The sequence below is a fragment of the Populus trichocarpa genome, chromosome 4 (genome assembly GCF_000002775.5).
Source record: "Populus trichocarpa isolate Nisqually-1 chromosome 4, P.trichocarpa_v4.1, whole genome shotgun sequence".
Taxonomy (NCBI): domain Eukaryota; kingdom Viridiplantae; phylum Streptophyta; class Magnoliopsida; order Malpighiales; family Salicaceae; genus Populus; species Populus trichocarpa.
The window spans coordinates 3,261,325-3,285,736 of NC_037288.2; the positions used below are offsets into that span (position 1 = coordinate 3,261,325).

At 31.4% G+C, this 24,412-nt stretch overlaps 1 protein-coding gene and 1 long non-coding RNA gene across 3 annotated transcripts; both read right to left on the reverse strand.

The window, feature by feature from the left end:
- Nucleotides 1-1,284: 1,284 nt before the first annotated feature.
- Nucleotides 1,285-10,423, reverse strand: LOC7456807 (splicing factor U2af large subunit A). 2 transcript variants are annotated; one of them, XR_002981450.2, is made up of 19 exons: nucleotides 10,240-10,423; nucleotides 9,961-10,136; nucleotides 9,636-9,755; nucleotides 8,950-9,017; nucleotides 8,228-8,310; nucleotides 8,074-8,118; nucleotides 7,921-7,980; nucleotides 7,143-7,203; nucleotides 6,933-7,045; nucleotides 6,075-6,190; nucleotides 5,741-5,839; nucleotides 5,505-5,580; nucleotides 5,166-5,254; nucleotides 3,296-3,362; nucleotides 3,115-3,213; nucleotides 2,649-2,730; nucleotides 2,165-2,232; nucleotides 1,669-1,917; nucleotides 1,285-1,537 (listed from the first exon to the last, which is right to left on the reverse strand). XR_002981450.2 is itself a non-coding variant. In XM_002305112.4 (18 exons), the coding sequence occupies exons 1-18, from the start codon at nucleotides 10,315-10,317 to the stop codon at nucleotides 1,780-1,782; spliced, it is 1,638 nt and encodes a 545-aa protein (XP_002305148.2). In that variant the 5' UTR covers nucleotides 10,318-10,423; the 3' UTR covers nucleotides 1,285-1,779. The 2 variants fall into 2 exon arrangements, 1 of the variants encoding a protein (XP_002305148.2); XM_002305112.4 differs by having other exon boundaries at nucleotides 1,285-1,917.
- A 4,132-nt stretch (nucleotides 10,424-14,555) lies between these two features.
- LOC112327111 (uncharacterized) lies at nucleotides 14,556-15,594 on the reverse strand. Its single transcript, XR_002981151.2, has 2 exons — nucleotides 15,294-15,594; nucleotides 14,556-15,042 (listed from the first exon to the last, which is right to left on the reverse strand). It is a non-coding gene; the product is annotated as an uncharacterized LOC112327111 (long non-coding RNA).
- Between the last annotated feature and the right edge of the window lie 8,818 nt (nucleotides 15,595-24,412).

Here is a 24,412-nt window from a genome sequence, read left to right on the forward strand (position 1 = left end):
AAATTTATTTATTTTTATGATTTAATCATTTGACAGTATGTTGTTTTATTTTTAAGTCAAGGCCAGGTAAAGATTAAAACAACAACAACATTAAATTTTTTTTTAACCAGATCATCATTTTAACAGGCGACCAATTTGTTATTGGCTCACAAGATTGAACAAGTCACACCAATTTATTTTTTCATTTATTAATATATATGGTGGTCAATTAATTTAATTTGATGCTTGCATTGTTTTTTATTCAATAATTAGCTTTGACCCTTGATGAATCACAAGCATTAAGCCTAGAATGTACAAAAGCATAAATTTATAAATTTATTATTTTATTAGTTTTTTAACCATAAGTATTGATGACAAAAATGTCAAAGTTTATCCAGAAATATTGATACATTTTATCTATTACTATATTTTTGCATTCTTGGTATATTTGTGCGTGTATTTATATGTCATCCACATGGCTTGCACATAAATATTCATAGTACATGACTTTTGACTTTACTTTGAGTCATAATTCAAAAGTTATTTTTATAAATAACTTATAACAAAAATAAATTAAAATAATTTTATGAAAAATTGAGTTAATTTTAATTTAATCAAAAGTTAAAACAAAGAATGTAACCTAACCAAACAGTTCGTTAAGTTAGAAGAGTGAAACACAATTTAAATCAATTTGTGAAAAATACACCAAATATAACCTTTTGCCTGACTTTTCGATTTTTATTTTAGTTAGATTTTAACATTTGAAACAAAGAAAAGTCATGAATATATTTAAGTAGAAACAATCCTTGACTTAAATCAAACATTTATTATAAACTTAGATCAAAATTGTACTTTCATAAGAAGTTCATTGTTTTTAACTTGTAAGTTCTCATTTAAGCTACCTCCATTCTTCCAAAAAAAAAAAAAAAATTATTTTAAATTAATTTTACCAAACATATCTCTAACTTGACTTATTTTTCATATGAAAAAAGAAATACAACTCAAAATCAAAAGACTTCTATAAATCATGTCAGTCATAACCTTAAGCTCTCTCATTAAAATTAAATGAGAAATTCTATTTTTATCTATCAATAGCATCACCCTCCTTGACAAAAACTATAATTTCTGGCTTCTGAAAACAATTCTATCCTCAAAAGAAACAAATGAAAAACCTGTTGATGATGAGATGAGATCAGATCGAAAGTGCAAAAGAATTATAAAACTACTCAGAACCAATGACATTTACACATTAGCTAATGTGAGCTGCTGTTATAGACAAGACATGTCCAGAAATGCGATCACACATAGCAAACACCATTTCTCACTTCTTCATAATTTGAGATTTCTTAACATACAAAACACTATTGCTTGGAATCTTAAAAATTGCAAGGTAAAAAGTCTTTTAACAATATTGCGTTTCAGCAATAAACAGAAGTTCCCACTGCTCAACCAACCCCTTAAACAACCACTGCCAGTATCTACTTTTGGAGGTCCAACACCAAAATTAGCATAAATACTTGCTCATCAGGAAAGAGAAATGCAGGTTGCCTTACAGTACCTATTAATCCACAAGTTGCTCGAAACAATGGAGCACGAGGTATGAAAGAGAATGAACAAGGAACAAGCCACCTTAACTAACAGATTATGCTTTTTGTTGCTGACAGTCGACACAAAATTATATTTACATACCTGAGATATCTGCGCAGGAAGTAGCTGCTAACAGTTGACAATAAATGATTCGATAATATAATATAAACTGTGATACAGAACTTGAGAAAGGGAATCGTGTTCCTAAGTTTCTTATGCACCATAATCTCCATTAGAATACTTCTCTTCTGGATAATAAAACGCATTCACAGTATTTCCTCCAAATTTCCTCCCATTTAGTGCATTTCTTGCGTTTGCACAACTAATGGTATCAGAATACTCCAAGAACACCTGCAAGAAATAAGAGTGCAAGGTGCTATTACTACAAAATATCTATTACTACAAGCTGCACCATAATCTCAGATTCTCTGATATTACTATCTACATGCGATAGTTCCCTTTGTTTTCAAACTAGGCAGCAAGTACAAATTTGGAGGAATGAATGCAGATACTTTCAGAAGTATCAGGAAAAAGTGAGACAGAGCTCAGCAATAAATACACAGGTTAAAAACAGGTGCAGCACAAGGAAACCACATACCTTTCCAGCGCCAGGCATTTTCTCTTCATTCTGACTTGGGCGAGGAATAACAACATTGATCAAGGTTCCTAATCACACAACCAAGCAAATATTATAAGCAGTAATAAACTGCATGTACCAAAGAGCTACATATTAGAAACAAGGAGAACAGCACTTTCCATGACAAGATCCCTGTAAAGCTACATATAGTCTGTCACCAAAGAAATTTTTTATCCAAAAGAATGCAATGAAAAACAACAACAGATTAAGAATTTGCATCTTACAAATAGTTCTAGGTTATATTTTCAATGTAGAAAAGAATAAATAGTGATGCACATGTAACAACTGTGTGGGCACAGATGCACAGAGATGTACTTGCATGAATGTGCAAGTGCTTGTGCATACCATACAAACACGCAGCCATGCATGGGTACACTCATGCACACCCCACAGGCAAAAAGAAAGAACAAGGAGGTAGAATATAATTATATCTTTATGAACATACCAAATTTACAACATTCTTCCCGCATATCTTCTAATATTTCTTCATACTCTTCATCATCTGCTAGTACTTCCATGGTAATAGCCTTTATCAGAAAGGGGATAGAAGAGAATTAGATTTATCAATCATTCAATCAGCATAAATCCATTAAACAAAAGATAAAAAAACTGATCGTGAAACAAAACCGTACGCAAAAACAGATGGGTGATCTAAGCTCACAGTTGCAATATGCAATGATTATATATTAGAATAAACATTTGGAATATCATGGCATACTTCATTTGGGGATGTAGGAACAGGGACAAGTAGAGGAAAATCATCAGAGTGCTCACAAAACAAGCTTCTAAGCATTTTGGAACTCTCATTATTTCCTCTCATTCTCCCCATTCTTTAAATAGCAGGTAGTGATAGTGGTAATAGCAGCAAAGCAGAAAATAAAACCATGAACTAGAAAAAGGCTGTATGGCACCTCAGTCAAGCATAAAACTTTAGATGGAGTGTATGCAGATTCTGCCAACGGTATCCCTACTCCAGGAAGATTCATAACACCAGCTTGCAAGGCCATTTTCTGCAAGCAAAAACCATATGTGAGCCTATACCATAGATTTAAAAGTAACTGAAAAAATATAACAAAAGACGTATTCTTTTACCTGGATAGCTATATGCTGTTGAGCTTGAGCCAATATATTTTCCTGTTCTGACTTGGACTGCCCACCACTGTTTCAGGCAACATGCATCAACTAAAGTGTGCAAAGTCATGAATTCAAACACTAATGTAAAAGTATCATCTGAAGCCACACACGCACATTCTCATAGCTTAAGGTCTGTGGAACAAACTCATAGCTTAAGGTCTGTGGAACAAACAGCATTTAGGCGCAAGAAAATAAAGTTTTTCTAAAACAAATTTTACAAGTCCCTCCATGCTTTATTTTTGTTCTTCTTAAGTTTAACGAATACAACACATTCTTTCATTTCATTCTTGATTGTGGCTACTTTTCACATCACCCACAAAACATGTGAAACAACAAAGAATGGGAAGGAATTTGATTGACAGAAATGCATCGATTTATTGCCTTCTTCAACTTACATCCACAAATCACAATCAGTCTGGTTTAACTGACCTCAACATATGGATTTTCAAAATGTAAAAACTTCAACTTAAATAAAAAAGTCCACGGCTTAATTAATGTCAAGCCCCTTACCCCCACATCCCCACCTCTCCCAACACACGCATGTACATGTCTTTTGTCTCAGTCATTTAGTGGGACACGATATTCACTTATAACCAGCGAACTTCATGAATTAGAGGGGCTAGTCAAAAGGTTCACCCTTTACGTATAGCCTTAGACAACAGATGCAATGCACAGGCAACAGTCAGCTACATCATCAACTTTGGGCCCTCCATAGGTCCACACAATCCTACCAATTAGGTTTGTAACGGTAGTAAGATTGAATGGATAGCAAAAAAGAGCAATGACACCTCAGGGAGGGTTAGTTTTTTTCATAGGGTCTCAAAACGAGTCTTCAACCATTCAACTGTATCTGGATCCAAATACCATGTATATATATTATGGATCTGCTAATTTATGCATATCTCATGTTGCAGTCATGTCTGGATCGTCCTTGAGCTTCATTTTATCTTCAGTGACTTATTTTGCCTCTGGTGTATTATAGGGGATTAAATAAAGCTTAGAAAGGTGAGGACAAAATCAAGGCCAAGGAAAGCAATAATTTCTTGCTTTTTCACTGAAAATATAAATATAAAGGCCAAATAAAAATATAATTGCTATTACTGATAGAGAAACAATAATCTCATACCGCCTTGAAACTAATCAAATTTATCTGAATAATTGTAAGAGGATTGTTTCTATCACTGAAAGAAAGAGAATAATTCCTAGACTGTTTTATGTTTCACACAACCCACTAAACACCAAAATATATTCACTGGGCCACACTCCAAACACCAATCAATCTCCAACTAATTCATTGAAGAGCGATGTGAAGGCAGAAAAACATGAAACACCTCTTGTTCTCTCTGTTAAAGCATGAATTTCAATATTTGTACTTGTATAAACTCGCACACTTGTGTGTAAGCATGCAGGCACATTTCTGTTCCCAGTCCATAATTTCAACATTAATGAATCTCATGTCACTTGTGAATTTGGAAACTAGAAGTCCCAAATCTAGAATTTATCATACTGTTGAAGTACGTGGAAATCAGCAACACTATAAGAAGACTGAGCTTCCAGAAAGCTAAAGAGAAAGAATAAGTTTTGAATGAAACTTGTGTCATCTACAGGCATGATTTCCACCAGTGCCAATTTTAGAAAAAAAAATTGGGGCTAAGAAACTTTACAAAAAGAAAATTTGCGAAAACTAGCAAGGCTACCATATAAAAGCATGGCAGTAAAAGTATATGTAAGGTAGCATAAAAAGGGAGTGTACCATTTTGATGCATGCGGGAGGAATGATAATATAAATTCCAGCCAAATCCAGGCTCATTAGATTAAAAAGACTAACCTTTCAGTAGCACGACGGACAGTTAGAGTTTTATCTCCCATTTTCAAGCCATTTAGAGCAGCACATGCAATATCAGTCACCGCAGGATCCTGAAGTACTTGCACATTACTCACCATTTAGAGATAAAAAAAGGACACCCCAAAATTACACACTCATAACTATACATTTGATCTAAAGCAAGCTTGAAAAGCAGGTTTTTAACAGTCAATTCTAAATCCAACCTAAGACGCGAAAAGCTTATGTTGAATTTCAGCAGCCCATATACTTTTAAGATCAAAAAATAATATGTTTAGCTGTTGAGACACATAACAAATGATTATAATGTTTCAAATCACTCACCTGATAGACACAGAAACCATATCCTTTTGAGTTCCCAGTGTCTCTGTCCTTCACAAGGTCAAAACCACGGAGAGGTCTGTGTAGATCAAGAGCATACCATTGCAACAGTTAAAACATCTAAATTGCATCCAAACTACTTAAAATTAGATTAATGAATACGAGGAGCCAAAAACACAAAGAAAACGACTGTGGCAAGAAAATTGTTAATGAATGACAAGTTTGGTAGAGCTTCATACCCAAAAGATTCTAGCAACTCTCTAATCTGTATCTCAGTAAAGTAATATGGCAATCCACCAACAAAGACACGATCAGGTCCTTCCGCTCCGCTAATTGTACTGAAAATCAGATTATGAATAAGCAAACCACAAATCAAGGAAGATCCTTCAACTGAATGTAAAATCCATCTCTGCTGATGCAAATGGACAGACAGTAGTGTCTTATATCAACAATAACAAAAACACAATTAGTAAGACAAACTCCAACTGAAATTAAATAATCATTAATGCCAGAATAATGGAAAGAGATGCTTAACCAATCTTCAAATAAAAAAAAATGGAAGCACTTGCTTACCCTGGTACGAGACCAACAGCAGCTAAGTTAAGGAGAGGACTTGGTTGACTAGGACCCAGAGTCGCAGCCAATGACGGATTGTAGTCAGTAGGCCTCCGAACTCTCACAGCAACCCCCTAGAGATACCAAATATGCATGTCAAGCAAATAAGTAGTACCAACACAGAGCATGTGCCAATTTAAATGCACTTTATGAGATCCACATCCATGAAAATGAATGCAAAAAATATTAAAGCATATAGAAATCTTTTTACCCAACTCTTGCCATAAACATCTTAAAATTAAAGCCCCACAGCATGACGATAAAAAAACCACCAAAAGCAGTAAATAGTTCATTCTTGTCAAATATCACACCAGGTTTATGAATAATTAATTGTTGACAAAGGATGCACAAAGAGGCATATCGGTTGAAGTAGATTCTTCTTTTTAATCAAACCTCTTCAGACAGCCAATCAGAAATGTCACCAAATCCCCCGCTCTCGGCTGTTTTAGTTTCCCTCCCAGGTGGAATTGAAAAAGAAAGCCACTATACATCTACATTTTCCTGATGAATAAGTTAATAAGTTACGACCTACTAACCATCTCCCGCTATTACTACAGCTAGCTGAAGCCCAAAGTCTCCCATGTAACAGAAGTTAATGACAGTCAACAAGAAAAGGCTTGGCAAGCATGGGTTTTAGAAAACTAATATACATATAATCTACATCCATGTGCTAACGAGTCTTATCCATCAAACTACCATTTGCCATTTAATATTCTATACTCTGGTAGTTAGAGGAAAAATTTACATAATAATCCAAAATATCACGTTTTACTCCTTTGCTAAATGTGACAAGAAATAATGAAAAATAATTTTTGCCTCAAAAATAATTCCATCTAAAGCCATTGCATTGCTTGCTTCTTCAACAGTTCTCATCTCCACGAACGCAAATTTCTTCTCGTGATTTATGTATACATTCACCACTGCATCACCTGCAAGAGAAAAGATTAGATTTTGCACCACAATTAAATAAAATGTTTGAAATACGTACAGAAGAACTCTGGTAAGGACATTAACAAGATGAACTACCTGGACCAGCTGCATTTCCTCCAATGGAAGCCATAATATGGCTAAAGAATGCTGCAATTGTCTGTTTCAAAACATAAGAAACCATATAATGTTCCAATATTGCAAGGAAATCTCCCTAAATATTGGTAAGATGCAAGAAAGGAGATGTTCAAAAGATTCAAAGTGATAAATCCAATACCTTGACTGTAGCCAGTCATAGAACATCATGAATGGACAACCTTAATAAAATATAATATTGTATCCCCTCAATACATAACAGTTAGCAAGTTAGACCCTGACAGGTAGCTGCATCTACAAAAATTTCTGAAAGAACTCATGTGACATAGAGCTAATAAAAGAAAAGGTCTTCAAAGATCCACTTATTAAACTAAATTGTAACAAAATAATACTGCTTGGAAGATAAATAGTACTTTGAATGCTACAAAGGCCTTTTATAGCATTCATCTTAGAATTCCTAATCTTTACTAGATTTTTAAAATCAAATATCAAGAGTGATAACTCCTAGAATGCACTCACAATATTATACCATAAAAATTCCAAAAGCAGTAATAAAAAAATTGCAGTTTCACATAGGAAACAAAGATGGTGTGAAAAAGACAACGTGAAGAAACACAATTCATGTACTTATAAAAGCATTTTGCAATGCTAAATTACAAGTTTTAAAATGTTGAAGAATGTTAACAGTCAATTTTTTTTTTCAAAAATTTTAGAGTCCATGATAATTTTTTTATAAAAGTATGTAATCACACAAGCAGGAAACCAAAAACTGAGGTTGAACCTGTTCATTAGCCAGGGGAGGGAGACCACCAACATAAACACGCCGTGCATGCCTTGTTGCCTGAAAGACAGAAACACAGAGAATAAGATCATGGTGAATCCATAGATACATACTTTTTACAGGCAATATGAATAAGCATCATCGTATATCCACCTGCTGGGTCATGGCCTGGGCAGGCATTAATGGAAAAACTCCAAACTGTAACACGAAATAAGAGAAATTATATGCACGCGTGCACAAAACATATACATCTATAAAAAAAATGCAAGAAATTTGACATTTATATATTCTGAAAGAAAAGGTGCACCTGTGTTGTTCCAAATTGTAAAGCGTTCTGTACCACTCCTGGCATTGTTTGAGGAAGACTTGGCAGTTGTCCAGCATCATTAACTAAAAGGAACATATAATTATAGAGGAGTGAGTCATGGAGCTAAAAAAGGAAGACATATGCTAACTACATATATATTGATCAAAAAAATATCCTGCTGATAAATTTAATAACATTAGATGTATGGAAGCTCAGAACTATCAACCTCGTCATAAAGCTAGATAAAGAAGCCTATTCCATACCTAAAGTATACGACTCAAATAATAAAGAAATGAATTCCATCACTGGAGATGCTAGGGAAATATTTGTAAGTCTACCAAATGGCACTCTTTTCAGTTGAGGACGAACAAGATCCAGCTAATTGATGCATTGTTTCTCCGTTGAACATTAAATCTACAGTGGTCCCTCCGATGGGTAGGACGGTGGGACATGTAGCCCAACATTGCCTTCTTACCCAAATGATAAACACAAACACAAACAAACAACAGACAACAACCAAAAAACAGAACGATGCTTCTCAGTTTCAGTAGTAAACAATAGATAAAAACTAAAAGGAAAGGAAATAAGTGTCTTTCAAAATAAAATTTATAAGTTTACTAGAAGGTGGCGTCAATAGCAGACTGAAAATGCTATCCTATAAGAAACTACTGTACTAGATTGGTAGAACCTATGTATATATAAGGCAGAGACTAGATCCAAACCTGCCACAGCAGCACCAGGAAGCATGCCCACCTCAGATGGAGCCATGTCAAAACCACTTTTCCGCTTGCTGTCAACAAAATTAATCTTAAGAAGGTCATGATGAAACAATATAATCTTTAAGAAATATTATTTAAATTTTGACATTTCAAAGAAATTAGATTAATTTTCAATACAAGAAACGTAAGATAATCAAGAAAAGGTAATTACTCAGAGGAACAGGAGAGAAAGGAAAAGAAATAACAATAAATTAATAAGATTATGATAATCAGTAGTAGTGCGCGTGGAAATTCATCTGGTAGAAGCAGATTAGAATGGTAATCATAATAAAATTGTAATGGTTTGCTATGTGAAGTTGAACCAAGTGCAATTCTAACCCCAACAGCAACACAAATTGCAGTTATGTTTCTCTAATAGTCAGTGCCATGAGAAACTTCGATTATACTGGACAATGACAAACTCATAGCGGGTTTACAAACTTGGATAATTATTGTCCTAAGATGCCAAGATTGTCCCCACTTGCCTAGAGTTATTGAAAATAAGTCGAAGGACTAGCTAACCAGTCTACAAGCAGGCAATCTATCTGCTACATTTCATTACAAGGTTCAATCACACACAAAAAAAAAAAAAAAAAAAAAAAAAAAAACCATATATAAAATTTTGCACACTAACATTAAAAGATCAATACCTTTTCGAAGGAGATCGCGAACGAGAGCGTGACCTAGATCGATTCTGAAATCTACCCTGGGAATAAGAACTTGATCTGTTTCCATTCCTTCTTCCTCTATCACCATCATAATCACGGTGCCTACAAAAAGAACAGTAATTTTCATAATCACAATATCATTCCCACTCCCCAGCACTAACAACCATATCTAAAATGGATAACTAAAAGAAAATTCACATTAGAGAAGCTCGAAAATCAATAAAACATATCCAAAAACCATAAAACACCACCGTAAAGAACTTCAATAGCATAAAATAAATAAATAAATAAATGAGAAAACTATAACCTATGATAATTACGACCACGGCTACTCCTTTCATGACGGTCAAAATCACCGAATTTATCTCTTCTTCCATCATTCCTCACACTTCCATCTTTATACCCGCCACGATAGCGGTCATGATCTTTTCCCCTGCCTCGAGTCCTTGACCTATCATGTTCAGATTCCCGAGAACTGTACGTCTAACATGAAAAAAGGGCATAAACTTTATATGGAAAGAGGAGTGTACTTCTAGTGATGTTAAAGTCTAAAAATTTGTAGAGAAACAAAGAAGAAATGCGGTACCTTGTGACGGGAGACACGATCAGTCTGAGAAGTGTAATCTTCGTCATTCTCATCGATTCCTGTATCGTTGTAAGACATTGTAGCTTAAACTTTGAGAAATCAAAAACCCTAATTTCGATTTTGATTTCAATCTTGGCTTAAATGGGAAGAGGCGATGTGAAGAAGAAGAAGGAAAAGAGAAAGCTTGTTGCCGTTGCCCAGTGTTTTATAGGCCCGGAAAAAAGTTAAACTGGAAGCCCATATTCAAAGGCTTGGTTTTCTGTTTTAATGGGCTCAATAGTGAAATGGCATACCCTATTTTGTTTGTCTTCTCTTCTAGGTTTCTTTTAATTATTTAGTCCGTACTTGTTATTGATTTTTATTAATATCAAATGTACTCCAAAATTTTGAATTCTCACATAAAACCCAAGATAATGGAGGTTTACAGGAAAAAAAATGCTTAGTAAAACAATGGTCATGAAAAATCAAAATATTATAATTCAAATGTTGTTATAATAAATAACTTGTGATAAAAATGAGTTTGAACGATTTTAAGTACAAATATGTTAAGTAAAAATGACTTAAATTAACTTTTTTTAAAGAATGAATATTGTATAAATTATAATTTTTAAGTTAAAATTTTTAACTTTTGATTAAATCAAAATTCTACTCAAAATTGTAATAAAATTTTGATTTTAAGTCAATTTATTTCTAACCAAATATACTTATAAACTTTTCTTGGAATCAAATGTCAAAAAAACTTAAATTAATTTGTAAAAAGTCATACCAAACATAACCAAAATATATGATTTGGTGTCCTATAATGTTCGGAATTCGATTTCTTAATGAAGTTTGATTTTGATTCTAAAATAAAAAGAATCGAGACAAGTCTATTTGGGAGTGTGGTTATGGTTGCTTTTCAAAATGTTTTTCATTTAAAAATGTATTAAAATGATTTTTTTTGTTTTTTAAAAATTATTTTTGATATCAGCGCATCAAAATAACCTAAAAACACTAAAAAAATATTAATTTGAAACAAATAAAAAAATAAAAAAATTTCAATTTTTTTCAAAAATATTTTTAAAACATAAAAAAAAAACATATGTTTTCAAACATAAATAGCTAAATCAGGGAATAAAAATAATTTACTCTTTTAGATAATCATGTCTTCACCAAATCTCACCTGAACAGATTCATTGAAGGAGTACAACCACTCACCATGACTCACTAATCGAGATTAGCTTTTTTTTAGAAACCTAAAATTAATCCCAAATCTTTATACCCATTATCAATTAAGTCCTAAACATACAAATCTTATCAATTAGATCCCATATGTTTCCTCCATTTTCCTCGTCAATTTATTTTAATATTTTATGTTCAATTTGCATATTTTATGTACTAGAATGGTATTAGTTTAAATATTATATATATATATATATATATATATAACACTAAAAAAATAACATAACCAATAATAATATATAATCAGTTGAATGCTAAAGGAGAAATGGAAAAACATCATTTATTTATATTTGCTGAATAGTGAGAAAATTTAGACAATAGAAAATCAAATTATCTTTATGATGATCATAAAAGGATTGGCGATTAATTTTTTTTTTCTCTTTTAAATTTAATAATTACTATGTATCTCCCTTTTAATTTGTTATTTATGAGTAAATTAGATGATTTTTAGACTGGGATAATGGCATTTGAAGTACATGTACTCTTTTATTTTTTATATCCTGTGTACTGGTACTGCATGTTTTTATTCTAGTGCTTGTACTCGTAAAATTTAATCAATCAAGTATTCTATTAGTTTTGTTAGTAGAATTCTTACTTGGAAGTCAACTCTCCATCGGGTGGGTCTTTGTTGATATTTTTTTAATATTTGTTTTTGAGAAACTGACATGTGAAGTGCTTGCATTTTATTATTATTTCTATTTGAGTGTTTGTATTTATTGTTTTTCTATTCTACCCACAAGATTTAATTAAATATAAATTATATCTTAAGACATTACCTAATAATTTAAGTTTTTGGGTTGAATTAATTTTTTAATATAATATCAAAACCTTAATGATCAAACGGTCACGAATTTGAATCTTATTATCCTTATTTATTTAATAAAAATTAAACACAAGGTAGTGTGAGTTTGTGAAAGTTTCAAACCCAAAGAGCTTTCACTTGAGAGAGTGTGTTAGAGAATATTATAAATTATATCTTGGGACATCACCTAACAGTTTAAGCTTTTGGGTTGAATTGGTTTTTTAATATGGTAACAGAGTCTTGATAACCAAGCGGTCACGAGTTCGAATCTCATTATTCTCATTTATTTAATAAAAATTAAGCACAAAGTAGTGTAGGTCTGTACAAGTTTCAAGTCCAAAGAGGTCCTTGAAGGGGTATATTAGAGAATAATATAAATTATATCTTAAGACCTCATATAATAGCTTAAGTTTTTCGGTTAAATTGACTAATTGATATCAAGAATAATAATTTATTTTTTTTTAGCAATATACATCGATGGATTAAGAAAATCGCACATTGGGCCATTAGAAATATTGGGGCGCCCGCAAAATAGCTAGGATATAAAACTCCATGGCCCAAGACGCCTTGCTCAACAGCCTCGCGAGTCATGACCTCGCCTGGCAAGTAGCAATCGGATTCATAAATGATCTGGTCTTAGCAATAGCCAATAAGTGATACAGAGCATTAAGAGAAAACGTTTCTTATGCACCTCAACCCCCCTGTAACACTTGTCTCGTGGCAATGAGGAACCATTCACAGCATTAACTCCCATTTAGTGGATTTCTTGCCTCTGCGCAACCAGAGTGTCAGAGCACTCTAGGAACACCTGCAAGACTTAAAAGCATTGAGTGCTCCTAACAAAATTGTATATTTTATACTCTATGATGCATATAATCAACAAGAGGGAGAATTGTTCTACTTCCCATTAAACTAGTTGGAAATTAGAAAGTTGATAGAACAAAACCTTTCGAAAGCAACGATGATGTACTCATGAGAGAACAAGAAGCTGAATTCAATGAACTGGGGTTAAAATTAGACGCAGCACAGGAAAAGTAAGTACTTTCCAACACCGGGCATTTGCTCTTCAATCAGATATTCGGTAGAGAAAAACAACGTGTAGTCAGTCCCACAGGAATTGCTTGCCCTGGTAAGAGACCAGCAACAGTTTACCTGGTGAGGACTTGGTAACACAGCCAAAGATGGATTGCAGTATGCAGACCAGGCTAACCATTTTCTTTGCCAGGGATACGTGAATAAGCTAATTCTTGCCAAATAGCAAGCCAGGTTAACTCATGATTAGTTATTTGTTGTCAAAAGATATACGAAGTGCCTTGATTCTCATCTAAAAGCACGTTTTCCCTCGTCATCAACAAGATTACAAGTTACAACCAACCTGAACGTGGAAAAAACTCCAGAAAGCAAAGGCTTTGCATCATCTTGTTGCGTGGAAAATTGATGTGCCAAAAGTATTTTCCATTTAATGTTAATCAATATGTCGACCGTCAAGAGAAAAGCAAAATATACCATAATCCAAGCTATGCAATCATAAGCCTCTACTAGCAGTTTGTGACAAGAAAAGGAAAATAATTTATAATGGCATGCCTAAAATTAAACAATCCCGTCTAACACCATCGCTTTGTTTGCTCCTTCAACTGCAAAAAGGCGATTTTCTCATCGTGATTTTCGTATACATTCACCACAGCATCGCCTACAAGTTCAAACATTGGATCATGCTTCATAATGGAATAAAAGGCCACAACTACTCATGTGAGCACATTGACATGCTGAAATACTTCGACCAGCAGTATTCCATCCAATTGCAGCCATGCCATGGCTAAAGGATGCTGGGATTGTCTATTTTAAAACATGAGAAAGTAAGAAAACGTAACTTGCTCCAAATATTTAAAGGAAATCACCATAAATATTGTTAAGAGTCGTAAAAAGTAACATTCAAAATAAGACACTCTCCACCTTGATTGCAACCAGTCATGGAACACCATGAACAAGGTATCTTACTAAATATTATATCATGTCTCTCCAATTCATAATAATTAGCATGTTAGGCCCACAATGCAGCTGCATGTATGAAGATTTCAAAAAAAAGAAACTCATATTGTTCGAATACAGTAGAGCTTTTAAAACAAATTGTCATCAAAGCTCCACTCATTGAACTAAACTTGCAACAAGATAGCACTACGTACTTCGAGGAATCAGTACAGAAAAACCTCATAGCGTTCATCCTACAATTCTTAAAACATTGGTTTATCTGAGGTGAATATTTCCTGCAATGCATTCATAATACCGGTAAGAATTCTAAAAGCAATAGCAAACAATTGTGCTTTTATAAAGGTGTTTTTAAAGCAGGAAACAAAGATTGTGAGAAGAAAACACAAATCATCTTCTTACAAAAACATTTTACAGTGCTCAATATCAGCATCTTAACAAGGTACATAATCATAGGAGCAGGAAACCAAGAACTGGTAGCTAACCTTACTTTCTTAGCCAAATGGCAACTGACAAGCACAACCAACAGACTGATGCTTCTCGATTTCAGCAATAAGCAATAGATAAAAACTATACAAGGAAAAGAAGCGAGTGTCTTTGGGAATAACCATTTAAAGATTTACAAGACTATAGCGACAGCAGCAGCTGAAAATTACTAGCTATATGATAAGAACCCCGTGTACATAACTGTAAGGCTTATGTACAGAGTGGATGCAGACCTGTCACAGCAGCACCAGGTAGCAACAGCAACGACAGGTGGAGCCATGCCAGATTCAGAACCACTTTTCCGTTTGCTGTCAAGAAACTAATCTTAGTTTTGGAACAATAAAATCCTTAAAAACAGCATAAAATAGAATCAAACTTCAGTTTTGACATTTCAAAAAATTCAGAATGATAAGGTTCCGAGAAACATAAGGTCATGATCTGTCATGATCAGATTCACGAGAATTACACTTCTAGAGAGACATAATAATATTAAAATTCAACCATCAGATTTAAAATATACATTGAATTACTTCCACGAACTTGAAGAAACGGACGGTACCTTGAGACAATCACTGTGAGATGTGTGATCATCTTCGTTTTCATCAAATTTAGTATTCTTAAAGGACATTACAGATTAAGCATTGAAGACCAAACCCATAATAAGGAGTCTTGGCTTTTCGTTCGAGCATAAATCTGAATTTTGGCTTAAAGATGGAGAAGAAGTGAAGGTAAGCTCACTCTGTCAGATGGAAAGAAATCCTTCTCTGGGTAATATTATCGGCTGAATGGGTTGGAGATATATGTCAAGCCCAGATAAAAATATTTGAAGGTCAGATATTTCCCAGGCTTTAAGAATTAACATTTGCTTTACATGTGCTGGGCTGGTCAGCACCCACCACAAAATAATAACAAAAATAAAAATTGAAGCCATTCTTTTTTAACTCAGTGTATCCTTCGTCCATCCTGAAGCAATATTGAGTTTGAACCTTTCATTTGTGACTTAAAAACAGAACCTAGAAGCCAGACCAAAAACAAAATCAAGCCAGCCAACAAAAACTCTAGAATACCGTCGTTAACTAATATGATAGCTAATATAATAATTATATGAGACTTACATGATTGTTAATTCAAGAACTCGTGGAATTAGTTGAGGTACATGCAAGCTGACCCGAACATCCACATTAATAAAAAAAAAAACAAGTCAGTAGGCTATGTGTTTGAGCAACTGTTCCAATCTACAGTTCCCTGTGTTTATGCCTTAGCTTTTCTTTTAATTATAATAATTTTAATGAAGTTACAAGAATGTGAATTTATATTAGCTTTCTAGGTATCTCCTGATATTTACTTCGGTCAAAGCAACCTTTTGTGCTTTTTCTTCCTTCCTTTCTTCTGGTAAGGTCACTAGGTTGTGCTAGTTATCATCAATCAGCATGATCCACTCCTAAAACAACCACGAGCAAAGCGAAATGTTTATTAGCAAAAGGTACGTTAAATTCGGTTTATCCTAGCATATCAACCCGATAATTTATTGACCCGGAACTTGATCCATATTTGGTTTTATTTCAAACTAATTTGAAAACAAGCCTATAAATTCTACCAATCTCATTCTTAACAAACGCATGCGATCTAATCCATTTTAACTTTTTAAAAGATATTAATTTATTAAAAAAAAATTGTTTTCAGGTTACTTGATAAATCCAAGACTAGGGTTATGGCCTTATTTGTTTTTGCGTTTTAAAAATATTTTAAAAAAAATTTAAATTTTTTTCTTTACTTCAAATTAATATTTTTTTGATATTTTCATATCATTTTGATGCGTTAACATCAAAAATAATTTTAAAAAAAAAACAAAATACTACTTTCATACATTTTTAAATAAAAAACACTTAGATAAGAAGTTACATCTTCTCTATATTTTTCTGGATATTTGGAATTGTAATATAGGGTGCTTTTTTAAATAGTTTTTATTTAAAATTTAAAAATGCACCAAAAATAAATTTTTATTATTATTGATATAATCACATCGAAACCATAATAAAACACTATAAAAACTATTAATTTATTTAAAAAAAATTGTTTTCAGGTTACTTGATAAATCCAAGACTAGGGTTATGGCCTTGTTTGTTTTTGCGTTTTAAAAATACTTTTAAAAAAATTTAAATTTTTTTCTTTACTTCAAATTAATATTTTTTTGATATTTTCATATCATTTTGATGCGTTGACATCAAAAATAATTTTTTTTAAAAAAACAAAATACTACTTTCATACATTTTTAAATAAAAAACACTTAGATAAGAAGTTACATCTTCTCTATATTTTTCTGGATATTTGGAATTGTAATATAGGGTGCTTTTTTAAATAGTTTTTATTTAAAATTTAAAAATGCATCAAAAATAAATTATTATTATTATTGATATAATCACATCAAAACCATAATAAAACACTATAAAAACTATTAATTTAATACTTTTTAAAACCAAAAATATTTTAAAAAAATACATAAAAATAAGAACATAAATTTTGCCAAACACCATCTTTATCTTTAAACATTAAAATCACACAAATGGTGACATTTTAACCTTCTGTAATCCAGACAATCGAATTTATTTATTTTTTTGTTGCATTATAGAACCTTGTAGAAGCTACACCAAGGCTTTCATTAAATATCTTTTGTCTCCTTGTCAAACACTAGTGTTTTTGAATGATTTACCCATCTGATTTTGTGTCAAGATTTTTTCTTTGGGTCCATTTTGTTTGAACAAAACTCGTAAAGATGCTAGATGCTTCCACAGATTTCGACGGCAATGGCAGGTACAAGCATCCACAAGACAGAAGACATCAAGTGGAGAAACATAGCACGCAGCTTACGTATGTAAAAGTACACACAAGTTTACAAGTACGGACAAGACAAAAACAAAGAATGGCGACTTGTTTGTCTTGACATGAAGAATCTATTCGAGTTATGCCATGACGTAGATCATCTTATATAGTAAAACCAAACACGGAATGAACACGAGGTCCTGATCTAAAATATGGCAGACGTGTCGTTTCACTTTCCAGTTGCTCTGGCACTTGGTTCCTGCTCGGATATATTTATTTTTCTATTAGATTTGCCTGCCCGCTTTTTATCTGCCATGTCAAGTCAACACATGATGTGGACCCACCGACTACATGCGTCACTGCTGACGAAGCACTGGATAAATCTTGTCTGTGTGGGGACCATGATATTTTTGGACTCGTTTCTTTCAATCTCAGTTTAAATTATGAAAAAAATTTATGAATTTTTTAAATTTATATTGAGCAGAAAATACCCTCTGATCTCACTGCTGAGAGAAAAATAAAACCTATCCAGCATGAATCTTGACGTGATTATGTTTGGAAATGACTAATTAATAAAACACAAATACTTATTTAATTAAAGAATAAATATGTTTTTATGAGGGTTTTAGAATGAATTCTGTCTGTCTTCTTAAGTTCTAATTATCTTCTTTTTTCTATCTTGATATAATAATTAAATTTTTAATTATTTAATTATTGCTAATAATTATATATCTCCATGGAGATTGAACCGCGGGAGTTGGTTTCCATGTCATTTTCCATATTTATAGTCAACAATTTTCAACAATATAAAAAATAATGAAAACCAAAAACAATTTTGAACAATGCCGATCAGAAATTTAAAGTGGTATGGGAAAAAATTTAATAGATGCCAATCAGGATAGTGTGTGTGACATCAACGGCAGACCTTGCATGATGGCAACATTGACCGTGACTTTATTTTTGTCCGCTATTAAAAGTTGTTGTTTTTATGTTTCAAAATGCTTTTAAAAAAATTTAAAGAAAAGTTATTTTTTTATTTTAAATTAATATATTTTTGATGTTTTTAAATTATTTTGATGAGTTGATATTCAAAAAATATTTTAAAAAATAAAAAAATTATTATTTTAATACAATTCTAAATAAAAAACACTTTAAAAACTTCTTATTTCTAATTAAGAGCTTTTTATACCTACCCGTGCCGTGAACTTCTTTTGAAGAAGCAATGACCGTACATGGGAAATAAACATGGCTACCTCTGTGCCAGCAACTAAGGTAATACAGAGAATGCAAGCTAGAATGATTGGGTTTTATGGGATGTGTGTGTTTTTTTCATTTAAAAAATGATTTTAGGAATTTTTAAATTTTTAATATATCAATATTAAAAATAAATTTTAATTATTACTGTGATATTAAATAATATCTAATATTTGATTAAAGTCTTCAACAATCAAAATTGTTCCACGTAATTCAATAAAATCCAAATAAAAATCTTGTCGAGGCTGTCGCTATCCATGGTACATTGTAAATTAGCTCTTTGGGAGCCAATTCATCTAATCAAAGATAACATTTTTGCACTGAGGCTTCTGTCCCAGCAATAAAGATAATGTTTTCTTATCTTTGTCATCTAGGTTTGAGCTTTAGTGTGTATATCTGTCACCTTCCCAGTGTTTTATATGTCTACTAAGCTTATAGAGTGTTTAGTTGATCTAGAAATTAGTTGTTGTGCGTGTAAGTTGGCTCGGATACCCCGAATTAAAAAAAAAATAACATTTTTCTAAAGCAAAGCGACAGAGATTATCAAGCACCTTCAATTTTGTAGAAGTTAGTAGTCATAGAAGTCGGCCTTATGGGGTCCCTTTTTTTTATTATTTTAAGTAGCGCTATAATTCTCACGCTCATGATGATCCTTCAAAATATCTGATTGACTATGTAATTAATGGTACTTGTTGAACGGCATAAATCACTTTTCAGCTAGCAAGTGGATGCAAAATACTGTGGACGTGAGGGGATCGCTTGATAGTACATGTTTTCCAAAAAAAAAATAATTATTTAAAAATATATTAAAATAATAATTTTTATTTTTAATAAATTATTTTTGACAACTTCATGTTACAATCCAATCCGAAAACATTAAAATAAATAATTTGCTATTTTTTTAAAATTTAAAATTTTAATCTTTTTTAGTTTGATTTTATTTAGTAATTTTATTTTTAAACATTAAATTTATCGGGTGTTAATCTTCTTGATTGAGCACAGGTCTAAATTTTAATGGGTTGCGAGTTCGATATATTAATCCGGGGTTAGAATGTTTGCTCAAATTTACTTGGTTTTTTTATTTATTTTTTCATCATCCTATATTTTTTTCAACTTTCGTTGGGACTTTTCTAACTTTTTTAGAGGAACACGGGTTGTTTTAGTTTTTTTCTTTGCTAGATCTACCTCTTTTAAAAAGTTTTTTTATTAAATTAAGTTAATTTATTTCACATTTTAACATTAAATTGGCCTGTGTTACCTTAATTTTTTGTGCCTTTTGTTACATCTTACTCTTTTAAAACATAATTTTTTTAATTAAATTAATTATTCTCACCCTTCAATATTAAATTTGTTTTATATTAAGCTTTTTAGTTGAGCTTAGGCATGAAGCTTAACTGTTCATGGCTTTGAGAGTTTAATACGTGTTTGTAAGGTTCACCCAAATTTACTAGGTTTTTTCTATTTCTTAGCTCATATTTTTTGTTTCATCCTCGTCTGTTTTCTTGCATCCCCCTTCTTATAAGATTTTCTATTTGTTTTGAAAAAGACACGTGTTACCTAAAATGTTTTTTTTGTTTTTAGATTTTGTTCAATTTATTTTTTTATAAGGATTTTTGTTTTTTAATTAAATATAAGCATAAAATATTTTTCAAGCTTCGTTCTAATTTCTTTTAAAACTCAGGTCGGCCTATGCTCCGAGTCTCTTGGGTTACAAGTCAACATGTCAGATCGAGCATGGATTTGAAATAATGTATTTTAATTTTAATTTTTTCAAAAAAAAAATCAGATTTAATCCTTACTCTCTTGAATTTATTTATTTTTGTGAGTTTTTAGTCTTAAATTTTTTTAATTTTATCATTCAATTCAATATTTGGTAATATTTGATCTTTTGACCCTCAATGTTTTGATTTAATTTTTTATTTTTAACCCTTCTATCAAATCTTAATTTCTTTTCAATTTTATTATTGGATCCATAATTTTAATTTTTTTCTATTTCATTATCTGTGTTTCATGGTTTTTTTTTTTAATTTTTTTTTTCTGATTTTATCTTTCATCATTTTAATTCTTGAAAATTTATGAAGGTAATTTTTTTTATTCTTTTTCTATGATATAGAGTAGTTATATATATATATGCTCGTAACACTTGAGCATTATTTTTTTAGACTTAAAAACAAATCAGTATGGCCGACGCTGAAGCACTGACAAGCTATCTAGTATCTCTTAGAAGAAGAAATGGTCCCTGGATTTCATTGGTTGAGATCTATTCCATTATGAAATTTGGCACCGAGCACCTTATTTATGTAAGACACAAATAGCCTTTGGCTAGTGAAAAGATATTATTTCTATAGATAGCAACGCCCATGGCTTTAACAATAACCAATAAATTTTACAGTGTTTATGGATTTTATTTATTATTATTTTTGGATTTATTTAAAAAAATAAATAAAACTAGAATAGATAAATCTAGATGAAAATATTCTTATCATTTTTAATAAGTTATGGGTTTCATCTTTTTTTCTTTATATCTTTATATCTATCTTTTTTTTAATATATATATATAAAAGTAACCGATAAAATATCATTAATTATTATCTAGCACCACTGAATAATAACAATTCACCAACAAGATTTTGAGGGGGTTTAGGAGTGTAGTTGCAGTTACTTTTTAAAATGTTTTTTGCTCAGAAATGCATTAAAATAATATATATTTTTTATTTTTTTAAAATTATTTTTGACATCAGCACATCAAAATGATTTGAAAATATAAAAAAAATATTAATAAATTTTTTAAAAAATATTTTTAAAACACAAAAACAATCATATTTGTAAAAGACATGTATTTAACCACTTTTTACTGTTTGATTTCGCAAAAATCAGCTTTCTCTGGTCTTGTTTTGTTTTCAACCCGATATTTTTTTTTTCTTGAAATTTTTTGTTATATGATCTGGATTTCAAATTGCTTACTTTTTATTTTTTTCATTCAGTGGAATATTTAATATATCTGAACTACAAAATGAGTGATGATCTTCTATCATTACATAATTATAATTGATTAGAAAATTGCAAGAATTTATTCTTAACTCAAGCAAATCTCACTATCTTTTTAGTTGTATAGTAAATTCCAAGACTGTGTAACCTGAATTGACAGCTATGTCTGTTCCCCGTCTACATTTCATTCATCGAGGCCATCTCCGTTAGAAGGAATATATTATAATTATTTTTAAAATATGTTTTTTATTTTTTTAAAATTATTTTTAATGCTAACCCATAAAAAGAAACATTTTCATATCAAATTAACTTTTAATACATATCCAAAGTACATGCACTAACGCAACCCAGCGGTAAACAACCTTAAAGCGGCTCAGTCTTGTCAAGGACAGAAGCCGTATTACGGATGTTGTCCACAAAATAATCTAATGATTGCTGATTGATGGGATAACTTCACCTAACAATTTTTCAAGAAGGTAAAGCATTGATTGAAATGACATGATTTTTTCTTTCTTAAAGATATATTAAAAAAAAAAATCAGAAAATAGAGGATTCTAGAATTTCAAATAAACTGGGATTGTGATGATTATCGAGATGTAATAATATTTAAAAATATATTAAAATAATATTTTTTATATTTTTTTAATATCAGTATATTAAAAAAATATAAGATCATAAAAAATATTAATTTAAAATAAAAAAATAATTCAAAAATAATTTTTAAACACGAAAATAAATACCTATGTATGTATGAAGGGGAGACGACATAAAACCTTATAATTTAAAATTTTTTTCTTAAAAATTTTAAAATATTTTGATTATGGATCTTACTTTCTTCAGATTAGTGAAAGCATAATGTAATGGAGATATTAATTCAAATAATTGATTTTAGTTTTGATTTCCTTACCAAGAAATAAATAAACAACTATCAATTTTAAGAAATTTATAATCTTATCTATTAAGAGGAATGAAATCTTAATTGTCAAAATCCAACCAATCACGGAAGTTTTGATTTTAATGTACCTCTAGTTAAAGGAAACCCAACCAGAAATGCTTTCCTAAAATCAAAACCACACGTTGCTTCTCCCATTTTATAAATCCTAAATTTGTAATTGATCAATAAACATCAAACGATTGTTTAAACATAAATAATATCCTATATATATATATATATACACACACAAAAACAGGACAACTTTTTTTTTAAAAAAAAGCACAACCTTTTATTATTATTATTGTAAAGTTAGCGAGTATAACAAATATGCTTTGAGGCGTGAAGATCACTATCTTCAAGATATTAATTACTCCTATTATATATACTGCATGATTAAAATAATATCTGTTTTGCTTCCGATAAACATAAACATATAGTTTGTAACGAAAAGTTTGGGAGAGAAGAAGATTGTTTTCTAATTGATTTATGCAAATATCAAACTAATATTTATAAAGAAAATAACACCCTTTCAGACCAATATGTCTGTACAGTTTAAAGGCGCACATTTTCAGACCAATATGTTTGTAGAATTCAAAATGCAACTCTTCATTCAAATTAATTGAACAACTTAGTAGAACATGTCATGCATAATTAATTAATTCCAAAAATTAATTAACTTTAATTAATTAATTCCAAAAATAAAAAAAATTATTTATGTTACATAATACCAAGTGTTAAATGACATGCAAGTTTTGTGTATAGCATACTTACATACGAATTTGTATATTTTATTTGTTATTGAGTTTAATAAAGATTGAGATTAGCTCCTGTAATATTTTGTGTGCTTCTAGACGTTTCATCCTTTCTATTTGTGTGTTTCGCTTGTCTCGTAACATTGAAGAGTGTAAGAAAACTTTAGGTGAGGGGAAACATGTAGTTGCTAGGCAAATATAAGTGGATAGAAAGATAGAAAGCTAAATCTGGCAGGGGGTTGGATTGCTGCATAGGGGCTGCAAAATCTCAATGAGAAATTAAATGAATGCACATTGTCTAGAATTCAGCAGCGAAGGATAATGACAGCTCACATTGGGCAATATCGAATTTAGCAGGTAGCGTGTATTGATTTCGTGCGAGTCATAGGTTCTTCACTTGACATGAAACTAGACTTAGATTATAGACTTTCCAATGTGGCAAACACACATCTAGAATATTAGTAGAGTGGTGGCACATAGACAAACAGATTGTGGGTTACAGTTACAACATTGTGGTGGGTAGTTATGACAGTTATGATCATGACATCATGGAGGAAATGAGTGGCCAGATCATGGGGGCATGATTGCTGAACATGGAGGTATGACTGAGATTGCTCCTCAAGACACTAAGATCATGAGTCAAAACTACTCATTAAGTTCACGGGAATATGGAGGAGAAAATGCCCTCTACTTTATAAAAAGTAAGGATGGTAGTTATATGCTTTGTAACCTCTTATACTTGTTTATAAATAGGCTTGGAAGGCTTTGACCATGTAGTACACAATCTTTATGCATAGCACACACACTTGTATTATGTAAATTCTTTGTTTAAGATATTAGTAAAAGTTGAGAGATTTTCCTTTTAAAATTCGGGTATAGTATATGTGGATAATACTATAGACACACTTTAAAATTTCTTTTTTTCTTTTT

What these genes read in the sequence shown, in the direction of transcription:
- LOC7456807 (XM_002305112.4), bottom strand. Translation starts at nt 10,317, where the DNA reads ATGTCTTACAACGATACAGGAATCGATGAGAATGACGAAGATTACACT. An exon ending in CTCCCCTGGCTAATGAACAG is followed by an intron (nt 7,204 to 7,920) that starts GTTCAACCTCAG and finishes GTTTTGAAACAG; the next exon opens with ACAATTGCAGCATTCTTTAG. An exon ending in AAATGCCTGGCGCTGGAAAG is followed by an intron (nt 1,918 to 2,164) that starts GTATGTGGTTTC and finishes TATTTCTTGCAG; the next exon opens with GTGTTCTTGGAGTATTCTGA.